The sequence below is a fragment of the Psittacula echo genome, assembly GCF_963264785.1.
Source record: "Psittacula echo genome assembly, chromosome: 17".
NCBI classification, from domain to species: domain Eukaryota; kingdom Metazoa; phylum Chordata; class Aves; order Psittaciformes; family Psittacidae; genus Psittacula; species Psittacula echo.
In genome coordinates, this window is record NC_137753.1 from 1,605,101 (window position 1) to 1,617,660 (window position 12,560).

Here is a 12,560-nt window from a genome sequence, read left to right on the forward strand (position 1 = left end):
TGCATTCCTACTGTCTGCACGCCTCAATGGTCTCCTTTTAGCCATTTCTGCAGTTTAAAAATGCGTGGTTTTAAAGAGCATATCCTGTTACACTGGAGACTGCAAAGTGAAAAGCCATGTCTTACTCTCACATAAGCACAAAAACATCTCTGGCATTCCTTCACTGAAATCCTTGGAGTTTTCTAGGGATTCGTTTTACAAGTTAAATGCAGACTATAATTTTCTGGGCAAGTTTATCAAGGCAAAGCATAACAGAGCTCCTGAACAAATACAGATCACAACACTTTATTTGCCTTTTCCACTTGTGATTGGCTTGGGCTGCTTAAACCCATTATTTATCAGTTAAAGAGAAGCCTGATAACATCTGAGATACCAGTAAATTGTGGGAATTCAAGCTTCTCATGATGAAATGTACAGCAGAGGAAGTGATGGACAATTTGCAGCTGGTAAAAAGAGGTATCCTCTGATGACATACATCTGGCCTCCATTATCTCAGCATCTGCTGCACTGAAACCCAACCCGCCTCACGAAACACAGTGGTATGCTGAGGAAAGGCACCATATCCCCTGGATTCTCTTCAACAGCTTAAGACCCACCCATCCCCTTTATCCACTGTTCACCATTCCATTCAAGCAGCGAAAGGCACCCAGCATCCTACCCATCACTCACATTTATTACATGGGGCTGAACTATTTTGCCTCTTTGATCTCCTATGATCAGACCAGGACCACGACTCAGCATGACTGACTTCTATTATCATGGATTCAACACAACTGCTTTGGACCTCTGGTAATGATCTATCCAGCCTTTAAGCAAGCACTTAAATCTCTAAAGAGAAAGAATCCCTATTTTAATTGGCAAATATGGGGGTTTCTGCTTCTTTGTTGTCACTGTTCATTTGTATTGTTTGCAGCAGAGTCCCACCTCAAATCAGTGTGGTAAGAGTTAAATCACTGCCACCTACAAGACCTCCTTGTGAAGCCTGGATGAAGGCATCTGAGCAAGGCAGATGCACTTAGTAGGGTGAAAAACATCCATTGCAAAACTACCAAAAGCCACTGCCTGTGTGCAGCCAAAACTGAGCCAGTCGGCCAACGACATGCACAGTGATGTGCAAGGCAAAACCCACCAGCAATGACAGTGTCCTAAATGCCAGGCTTTTCAGCTCATGTTCCAGCATAAAGGGAAAGCAAAACAACACGATGTTACTTAAGAGAGCCGCTAAAGGCCAGCAGCCCCAGGGTCTAGCCTGTGAGAGACGGTCCATGGAGGAGAATGGAGCTTGGTGGGACTTCTTGGCATCACCATGCGGGGCCGCCTGCTGCTCTGGGGTTGAGTGGAGGGCTTCCAGATTCAACTGAGGGTTTATTAGCTCGGGGAGGCAGAAGACAGACAGTTAATATGCATTCACATACAGCAAACTAGAAACACCTGCTGGCCTTCAAATACGCTTCTTGGCTGGTTTATAGAGACGGAGGGTCTAACCCCTTCATATTCCCATTTTAAAGGGGTTACAAAGGCCCACGAACATTGAATTATGCAAAGACAAACTGTCTGCACAGCTACATGCAGCACGTGTCTGTGTGTGCACGCGGAGCCACTTGGCTTTGGTGAAGTGTGAGTCTGGGTGTGCCAGAAGGGTCTGTGTGCTCATGTATGGCCAGGATGATAAAGAAAATAGGGATATAGTCACTGCGCTGCAAATCACTTCCATGTTTCCAATGAGGGAACTGTTAAAATGCAATATATGTTCTTAAACACTAGCTGGTGGTATTAATATACTATGAACCATGGATATACTATTATATCCTACTGTTCATAAACCTCCATATACATATATAGGCACAACAGTATGGATTCCCATTTTCCAAAATGCCATTTTTCACCTGAGGTTTGTAACATATTTCACAGTAAAAAGTGACTGTAACAAACGCCTTTGCTGGCTGGTGCCACCCTTAATCTGCTTGTGGGGGATGTCAGCAGGAGATTTGCCTCCCCTCCGTTATCAACCAACTTAGTTGGGTTAAGGCAGCACAGAAGAGCAAGCTTATGCCCCAGGAAAAGACCTGCATTGCACAAGAGGAATGCACAAGCACTTGAACTTGGATCAAGGATGTACAGAAAGTGTCCTCCCTTCCCCAGATAGCTCTCATTAATTAAACCTCTGGAGTGGGAATGCTCTGAGCACCTTCCTGGAAAAAGCAGCATTTGTAATGCCTGGAATCTCAACGTGCGTTTTCTTGAATTATCACACAAGTTCTACAGGAGCGCTGAGACCAAAGGAGAGGAAACAGACTGAAACACAACAAATGAAGCAAGAAACGAAAGGCAAACCCGCGGCTGAGGTGGAGATAAGGACTTTCAGAGGCTGGTTAAAAGATGTTATCACCTGCTAGAGAACACTGCTGTACAAAACCGCTTTGGGGAAGGCAGCACGTAATGAGTAAGAGAATATTTTCTCCAACCTTTCCAAACCCAGGAATTGGAAGCACAACATTCCAATGATTTATTACAGACCGTGCTCTGTGTGTAAGCACGAATTAATCCTGAAAATCCCAGGCAGGTTTTACAGCAGTGCTTATCTTTTCTGCATTGGCCTCCACTCCTCATTTCACTCACTAAACCCCCTGTTTTGGTTGGAACCCGTTCCCTTGTGCCTATGGCCAGTGTGGATCCCGCACCGCCAGCTTTCACGAGATCCCCAGAAAACAAGGGAAGATTAGGTTAACAGTTGGACTTGAGGACCTGAAAGGGTTTTTCCAACCTAAACAATTCCGTGCCTATTACAGGTCCTGAGCATTAAGCTGTCCTGGGTCACTTCTCTCCCATTACATACAACAGCCAAACACCAAAGGGCGAGTGGCCAAGCACAAGCAGACAGAAGAGGCACATCTCAGCCGTGCCTCCAGAAACGCTCCTTCCATAGACTGGACCAGTCTGTGGTTTGTTATCAGTCAGCCTTTTCGAGGAACCAGCCAGCTGGGTGAGCAGTTGGAAGCTCGGATGGCCCTTGGCTACCAGACCTGGGGGATGATCTCGTCCTCCCTAGTAACGATCCAAGGATTCAGCATTAATTCAGTCTGCTTGGCACTCAGGTATCAAATTCTTCCTATTGCCAATTACACGATGGGATCCCAGTGCTCCTTTGTGAGACTGGAGTATTTTTCATTGCTTGGAAAACAATCTGCTCCCCTGTATAAATATCCCCTGTCTCAGCTCCGTGCTCTGTTACTTTCAACAAATAGTTTAGGAGAAGAAAACGCTCAGGGTAGGCTACACAGCTCCCTAAATGTAAAGCTCTTCGGACCCGTGTCAGCTCCGAGAGCTGCTTTGCAAACACAACCCCCCCCCTTTTTAATTGGTCACAGCCGGCTGCAGACATTCCCGGAACTCCTTGCAGGGAGATTAGCACGGAGCCGACATTCTGCCATGGTGCTGGCACTGCGGTAATGAAGGATTTGATCACGGGAGGTGCTGAGGGCGTTCAATCCTCACTAAAGGGAAACAAACCCCATGCGTCACTTTGAAGATGGCATCCAGCACTTCACAGGGCTTGGGCCAAGGTAGGAATCCCTCAGAACACAGTGGAGATGTGGTCTTCTCTGCGTGGCACAATAGAAATCCCCTTCCAAGCTTTTCTTACCCCTGACAGACCTTAATGCGGGAGCAGCAAAGGTTTACATGGAAATTTCAAACCCATGCAATGTCAGCGAGAGGATTCCTCTCTCATTTGTTTGCCAAAACCTTAGCAAAGAGCTGCAATTCATCCAACAACTTAAGACATACATTTTTGTTCCGCTGAACACAATCACCTCTTTTAAATTATAATGAAATCCTTAATTCTTGAGTTCAACCCAAGGAAAGCTTGAAGAGGACAAGAAAGCCATGTTTCAAATCCAGGAAGGCCCTGAAGATTTTAGTCTCTTTTTCACCCACTATCATATTCCTTTAAACAAGCATGTCAGTAGTATTTTGCATGTGCATACACTACATCACTCATTGACGATGCTGGACAAAGCTGGACCACTTTAAATGTGAGAGCGTACATCCAGAGGGCTGTTCACTGTACTCCAGCTAACCTTTGGAAACTCAAATCATATGAACTGTGAAGTTATCCATAGAGTAATTGCCCTGCATTTATGTCCAGGTTTCTATCCAGAGACCATGCCAGGAAGCTCGCGATGAACGCTGCGTTGTGCGTCCTGGTGAGGGATCCTGGGCCCCAGGTTTCCCAACAGATGGAAGTCCAAGGAAACTCATTTTGCAGGTACAACCCCAGCTATTCCTCCAGCGTCAGCACCTTTCCTCTTCCCTTCAAGACTTGCTTCACAAAAGACTTCTTCTTTTTAACTGAATAAGCCCCTACATACCCTTGGCTTGTTTCCTCTCACTGACTTCTTCAAAGAGCTCAGCGCTACCTGTTTGCCAGCTATTAAATACCTCATGTTTGGCTGATGGACAAGCAGATAGCGCAGGACGAAGCAGAGCTCTGCACAAGGCGCTCTTGTTCCACTGCCCTCCTGAGCCAAAAAGAGGGAAAATCCCGGCAGGCAGAGCTGCACGGCAGTGCCATGGACTGGCAGAAATCCCCTCCGGGCTCAGGCTCTTCTCCCCTCCACAGCAGAAGGTTAAACCTTTGCGTCAGGAGGCTGCTTATAAAAGTATCCGGACTTGTTGGCTGTTGGAGAAATGCCCTGCTTAATTTAGCCCTGGTGTTGTTAAATGTGTATTCTCTCCAATAAACTGACACCCGAAGAACCACTGCCACTATTTCATCCCACAAATGGGCTTTAAATCGGCCTCCTGAACTTTAAATCCATGCAACACCAACACACTATCTCGCTATTGTCATTCTGGAATCAGCACTGGGGTCTTCCTGGTCCAGGGAAGTCACCTGAGTCCAACCAAGCATTGTCACCCGTTCATGCTCGCTGAGGGCATCTTTCCACCTTGGAAAGAGGCTCTTGGGACCATGTCTACAAGGTGTTTCCCTTTTTCCCTTTGCTTCCAAAGACAAAACCTTTCCCATTCCAACTCTGCGCTCTGCATGCCTGTGTCTCTCTTTGGATATCACCTCTAGCCCCAAGGATGCTGCAAACCCCTCTCTCCCCCTCCCTGTATCCAAGCAGCCCATGTCCTAACACTGCAAAGGCTTCAACTGAACAGCTGCAGAGATCAGCAGGAGAAATAGGGTCGTTAGTCAATCAAACAACACGGAGGGCATGTCAAATGCTTGTGTAAATGAGGGCAGTGCTAGGAAAGAGAGAGACAATAATGGTCTCCTGAAGGGGTGACAAAGCCCTTTCAGCTGCCCTTGCAAAAGCAGACACTAATCACGGGCCCTGCTTGCTTACAGTTGACCTCTCCTCCCTGCACAGCTAAAGAAGATTTGGGCTGGCCAATGCTTCAGAACGCAGCCGGGCTAATTAGGAAGGGTCCTGTCCCTGCAGCAGCATTCCCACAGGGAGCCCCCGGCTCTGAGTGTTGCTGAGAGGATCCACTCCACCAGGAAAGGTTCAATGAGCAAACGCTGAAGCCGAGCAGCTGATTTGCAGCACGAGAGGCAGGCAAATAGCAACAAGTTTAATGCTCCCCATCCCTGCCATGAACGTTCCACCCCCCCCCAGTGAGTGAGGTCTTGGGCAGCACCGGAGCTGCTCCACTGCTTGGGAATGCTGAGTTCACCTCAACTGGACCCCGAAGCCTCGGGTGGTCTGAGGATCCCTTGGGAAGGCTTGGAGCAGAGCCCAGGCTCTCCAGCACCCCCTCCCTCCCAGCAAGCAGCCCTGTGCAGAAAGGTCATTTACATCCAGGCTCAAAGAGGGGAGCTCCTAAAGAGAGCCTCAGCCCAAACCAAACCTCAAACACTCCATTAACAACCCTTTCATCTACCAGACATGGAAGATAACCAAGGAGTTTGGGACAACCCAGCTGCTCCCTCCATTCAGAAACAGTCTCTGCAGTCACTATAATATTGCTCAGCTCAACCTCCTCTTCTTTGCTCCACTTACGGCAGGTTGGCAGTGCCACATTGCGGGGAGGGGAGATAAATCCCAACAGTGACAGCACTTTACTGGATCAAAAAGCCACCGAGAGGCAACAGAGAAGGTGTTGAAACCTGGATGGGTAAACAAGATGTAGTGCAGACCTTCCTGAAAGAGCTCTCGTGGCCCTATCGAGAGGTCTGCCTTCAGAGTGAGAGGATTTAATGCAGATGGACAGTGCTCAACTACTATCACTTTCAGCAGCTAGGGAGCCCAGGAAGGACAATGCCTCACCCCGGGGAGCCAGACCGATGGGGTTCCGCCTGCTCTCCAGCCAGGGTAAGCACAGGATTGCTGCTGCTCTAGGCTGGCCAGTAAAAATATCCCATGCTGAAAGGTACGATTAGAGCCTGGCCAGAACAGAGAACGTCCTGCCTTTAAAACAAACACATCCCTATTTTCTCCAGGAAAGAAAAAGTGATACCATTAAGATCTGACACTGAGACTTCTGGAAGATGGATGACACCAAAGAATATCACCATGGAGCAACTCCATTCCCCTTGGGTTATTTTCATGCTGTTTATTGAACAGTCTCTTTATCAAAGAGCCCCAATTCACTCCAGTAAATGCTGCACAACTGTTATGGGGAGCTATTTCTCAAGAAGGCATCACCATCTCCAAGACCAGGATAGCTTCTTTAAGAGGTGGCAGGTGAGGAAAAGCCTCCCACCCTTAAAACCCAGCACAAATGCTGGCCGGCACCACAGAAGTTAACCACCCCCAGTACTTTGAGCAGTGAAGGAGAAGATGGGAATGCAGACAGGGAGCTTTCCTCCAGAAATGTGTTGAAAAAGTATTTACCAAGAAAAATCAGGAGTCAGTAAGAAAGGAAGTGGAAGGGAAAGGGTGAGTTTGTGGCAGGGATCTTCCCATAGCCTCCATCATCACATTCCCTGTGGCAAGGACTGTGGCTTTTGGAAAATGCTATAAATAATGGAAAGCATTGCCAGGGGGTTGGACTTGATGACCTTTGAAGGTCCCTTCCAACCCAAACTACTCTATGATTCTAAGAGCTTGCCCTCTTATAACACGGTGGCAGGATGCACATGTTCCCTGAGCTGCTGAGCTCTCGTGGTGACCTTCCCACCCTCTGTCCTGGTCACTCTGGGGCTGGAGGGGTTTCCCTGACCATGTGTGCAGCACAGAGAACCCTTCCAGCTCTCAGGGGCTGTTTGCTATGGACTCATGTTACCAAATCAGAACATCTGTGAACCACCAAACACGGGAAACTCAATCACCTCCGGGAGAGCATTTGTATATCACATGAAGGTTAATTAAATAAAGCTTAGCAGCCCCAAAATGAAGCCTGACCAGGATATCACTGATCCAGTTGTGGCAGCCCATCGCCACGCTCCCCCAGGCTGAGCTTCACTCCATAGGCCACGACCCCGAGGTTTCTTTGTTTGACCCAACTTTAATCAGCTTCCTTCTCCGATTCCAGCAAATCCCGCTGCTGATGGCAGCCAGGAATGAAGGCTATTGTACAGTGCGGGGCTATGTTTCACAGCAAGTCACGATAAGCATTTCCTTTCCAAACATCCAAGTTCCCCAAACATTACAAACAGTGGCCAAAACCAGTAAAGAGCAGATTATTGGAGTTCTGCAGATAAAACAATGACAGGGATAAAAAATACCACTGGGGCATCCCTTGTCTTTATCCTCTCCCCTTCCACCTGAAAATGAAAGGAAGAACAGGCAAAGCCTCCTTACCGTACTGACAGCGGGGTCCCTGGAAGCCAGAGGAGCAATGACAGAGCTGCGATGATCCCTCTGCGCAGTTCCCACCATTGAAACAAACCCCGTAACCACAGGCAGCTGCAAAGAGGAGGGATATAAGAATTCCCGAGATCAGGATGGGAAGCGTACATGCTCTAATAAGCACCCATTCCCCGATGAAGTTCCCACTCAAAATTCAAACTATAGGAAGTAAAATACCTTGGGCAATGTCTAAGGGCTTTCTTTACAGTGCGGCTATGGGAGGATCAGCAGGAAAGCATCAGCACAGCTGCAGGGCTGTTGATGGAATAACACTTCTCCAGCCAAGAAGTGGGCAAAATAGTCAGAAAATGGCTCGTGCAGAATCATAGCAGGTAAAGGTAAGTTATTTATTTTGAAATAGGATATACCTATCAGGAATAAGCCCCTGGAAGGTGCTTCCGACCTCTCCACTGAGCTTTCCCGGCGACCCAAACGCAGAATCACCTTCTGAAGGGATGAGGGATGAAATAGAGCTAAACTGTAAGGAAGCCTGAGCAGCCACGTTTCTCTGTTCTCACCAAGTGAAGTGTAAAATGTACACAGAGACAGAGAATGCTCAATTAGGCTTCTGAAATCCACCTTTTCAAATCTCCCAAATAAAACCACAAACAAGGACGTGTTTTTCCAGCGAAATGCCTATTTCTCATAACTCACACAACGCAGCCAATGGTTTCGATTTCCACTAGAAAATCATCATCTTGGAAGGAGAAACACCGTGAACAAGTGATGCTGTCATGTTTGCCGTGCTTTGTCAAAGTGTACGGACACAGAACAAGCTCCTATCTTCCTTTTTCTATGGGGAGTAAAAAGAGCTTCGCCTGTCAACACGGCGCAAGAGATCTCACGGAACCATCCAGCATTTCTCACTGGGAGCTGGTCCAGCAGTTCCCAGTCACCTGCCCTGAGGTGCCTGCTCAGCCCAGGCTGGATTGCAGACAGCTCTGGTCCAAGAGCAGCAATGGGGACCAATGGATTACAGCTTATGCATCCTCTGAAGGCATGTGCTGCAACTGCCAAAGGCATCAAGGTCACCTGCGTGTTATTGGGGCCTTTGCAGCCTATTGATCCAGCTGATGGATTCAGAGAACATAATTATTTCAAGTAGCTGACGTTACAAAAGACAGACCAGGCAATCCAAAACCTGTTGCTCAGAAACACAGATTTAGGAGGAGGAGCACAGAGCGAGTGCTGATGGAGCCAAGCACAGCTCACACCAACAGTTACGGCGACTGAAGGTGTTGCTGCCCTGCACAGAGCAACCTGCCAGCAGAGTAAGTGAACCATCAACCTGCAAACACATGCTGCATCCTTAGGAAAGCATCCTCTGCTGAAGCAAAGATGAGATTTGGCTTTGGCTTTAGTGGAAATAATAGGGGGAAAGATGACAGCAAGGTTTGCCTCCTGCTAGGAGAGTCAGGGTTATCCCAATCCCAAGGCACACACTACTGGGAGCCGAACTCCTCAAACTTTGTGCCTTAGATGCACTGGAGCTGAAATACTTGAGGCTCAGCTTTGGCTCCTTCAAGGACTTGATGATTTTTCAAATCCTGCCTCCAAAATAAAAGGATTATTTGGTAATACAAAGGTAGCATTGAAACCCAAATACTCACCTCCCGAAACTAATGAAACAGTGAGGAAATGTTGGTTCAGAAACCTGCTATCTTCTCATCTAATGTTTTAGTCGCTCCTCACAGCCACATATCCCTGGGGACCATGGTGATCCTGTCTCAACCCCATGCTGGGCTGCTGGTACAGAACACTGGAACCTGGGAATCTCTTTCCCAAGCATCCTGCCCAGCTGAGCCATGCACGTGATGATCACAAACCCTTCCCTGTGCCTATCCTCCCACATGGCAAAGCAGAAGGAGCTCTGGGCAGCGACTGTTTCATTGCAACTTCCCATCTCCAGATGTGCACCAGGATTTGCTGGAACTGCAGCCTCAAGTGTTGCTGGCTGTAGTCTTGCAAGAAGGGCTGGCTTCTGCTTTATGCCTTTTCTTCGGGCCCAAACCCCGTTAGACAGAATTGACTCTGTGGCCAAATTCCATAGTAAAGCGATTTGGTTTTCCCTGACTACTTCACCTTGATTCCCTAAGAACCAGGTTTTAGGCAGGGGCTCAGTGAAGCTCAGCCTGTCTCCAGCCCTGTGTGCCAGCATCACTCAGCTCTCTGAAGCAGCTCAGTGAAACCCAAAGCACAACAATGGAAAATATGAGGAGCAATTGCAGCCACACAAACCAAGGATTAGAAGATACGGGTGTTATTCTTGGCTGTGCCCCAGAATTCCTGAATGAGTCGGACAATTCCCTGCTCTGTGTTTCAGGCTGGCACAGCCAGAGTGGAAATCACAACAACCCACTTCCCAGCCCAGGGGGGCCTGGGGGTCTGCGAGTCTCCCTCTCTTGTGTCCTCCAAGCCTTCTGCAAATCAGCTCCTAATTCAGAGCGACAGAATTCAATGGAATGAAATTTGGGAATAGGGTAATGACCCTGTTGTGGGAAACAGGAAAGAAAGGATAAATTATGGAAAGCATCGCCGCCTTCAGCTTGAAAGGCCAGACAACATCTTTAGTGAGGAGTCAGCAAGGTGGGATTCCTGGGAAGACAAGAGGTTGATTTAAAAGGAAGAGTGATGAGGAAAAGCACTTTTCCTTCAGGGTATGGGCTCCCTGAGGTGCAAGGTGGCCGTCTTCTGCATGGACAAAGATGGTCTCCTAGGGGAGCACATGGTAGGAGTTCAACCAACACCGAGGTTCACAAGTTCAGGCAAAGCCTTTCAGCTGACAGAACAATGAGCCTCCAGGAGCCAAGAGGTGAGTTACAAAGGAAAGCCCTAATAGGGAAATTAAATGTTAACCCAACACGTTTCCTGCCGAGCCCTCCAACCTGTATCACCAGGAACGGAGCTGCTCCCCCCAACAGCCCTGCTGCAGGCTCCTTCCCTAAGGAAGCCTAAAGGGAAGCACAGCCGGCAGGAAGAGCCTCGGCTCAGTGCGGGGCACTCGGCTCCAGAGCCTTTTAATGGCCCATTTGTGACTACTGAAAGTTACTCTTTCAATGAGGCGATTAAAATCCAGCTGCTTTCTTTCTACTGAGCCCTCAGGGATGCGCAGAGGAGCTTTCATTGTCTCTCATCCTCCATCTCCTCACCAAAGGAGCATTAACTCCTCTTCTTCACCCAGGGCCAGGCTCTACCCCTACCTGAGCTACAAATCAGAGCACAGCCTGATCTGAACAAAAACTGCAGCTAAAGACAACCAGGAATGGTGACTGAAGCCCTAGACCAGCCACTCAAACTGAGCTTCTCCCGTAGCTACATGGAGGCACCAAAAGAGCAAAGCACGCTGCTGGCAGAAGCAGGTATCCGGCCACACAATGGCCAAGCTGCTTCTTGGCCAGGCTGTGCTCACTTAGGCTGCTCCATTTCCTTCAGCCTGCTCACCAGAACTGGGCTTGGGTATTCCCACCCATCTCTGCAGACATACTGAAAGGAGAGGCCACAAGGATTACCAGACACGCAGGCCCCTCATCCTAATCAGCAAGGGCTTTAACTGCATTATTGAACCCATGTGGAATTTAAGTAGCACCTCAGAGGCCACTTGAAACTGAGAAGCTTACTCTGGAAGTCAATCTATCAGTAATCAAGCAGGGAAAGAACCTGATGCCATGCTAAAAATGCAGAGGGTGTCTTGACTTCTGACCTTTTTCATTCCCAAAAGGACTGAGAGGATGAATGCTCCAGGACAGAAGGCAATGGAAGCGCAGTAAGCCCTCACGCTCCTACCAGAAGCCTCAGCTGGCCTTGACCAGCTACACACAAGTCTACAGTGGTGAAAAGTTCCCCTAATAACACATCAGATGGGTTGATTTCTAAGTATTTTAATGGAAAGTGATGAACAGGCCAGCATTTGGGGTGAAGAGAGCACTGCAGTGATAGGATGCCAGCCTCCGAGGGAAGGCAAGATAAGATGTCCTTACTGGAGCGATTCCATTGTGTGGCCTCCAACAGCTCCAATTAAACTGTCAGCAGCAACAGCCTTCCCCACCTTTGTACTCCTGGAACACGATCAATGATCTCTGGAGACAGATAGGAAGGGCCACAAATCCTGCTGACATATTTTGGCACAGCTTCGCTGCGTTCAGCACAGCTACACCAGTGATCACAGGCTGCCCGGCGATCGCTATGTGCAGAGTAGAAAATCCTCTAACACACATCATGCCCTGGGCTGTTTCCCTGCCTCAGCACTACGCTAATACTTAGTGACTCATTTCCCCAGCCAGTCCTTCCTATACCTTCTTCTGGCCCAGCAGAACAAGCTGGTCAAGGCCACAGCAGGAAAAGTCATCACACCCCTGCAACCTGAAAGCTGGGAGCTCCTCAGGAGGAGGGTTCAGTTATGCAGAAACCAGAAGCATTCCTTAGGACAGTCTGAAGATTGGGAGAGAAACTCCTGCATGGGCACCAGCCAGGCAGAGCCATCCCATCTGCTCGGTCCAGACTGTGGGCTGCTCCTCCAGCTACGCTAGACCAGCATTGTCACACTGTGCCATGGCACGGGATGCATCTGTGTCCTTCCTCCTAAAATACCATTTAACTGATCACAGCACCCACATCCTCACTTTGAAGTATACGGCTGAATGGGTGGAAGCAAGGGAAAAGCCAGGACTTTGCAACCTGGCCTTCAGCTTACTCTCCAGCTGCAAAACACCCACAAGTTTTCCCGCTCTTGGGAATAATGCACAGCAAACGTGTAAACAA

The 12,560-nt window shown here is 48.5% G+C and overlaps 1 protein-coding gene across 1 annotated transcript in view; it reads right to left on the bottom strand.

Moving 5' to 3' along the window:
- MEGF6 (multiple EGF like domains 6) overlaps positions 1 to 12,560 on the bottom strand; it is a gene marked incomplete at both ends in the record, with an annotated part of 81,361 nt that overhangs the window by 61,442 nt on the left and 7,359 nt on the right. The window contains one exon of the mRNA XM_080631504.1: positions 7,755 to 7,859. Within this exon, the coding sequence (XP_080487630.1) occupies positions 7,755 to 7,859 (105 nt within the window). The remainder of the gene's footprint in view (positions 1 to 7,754; positions 7,860 to 12,560) is intronic.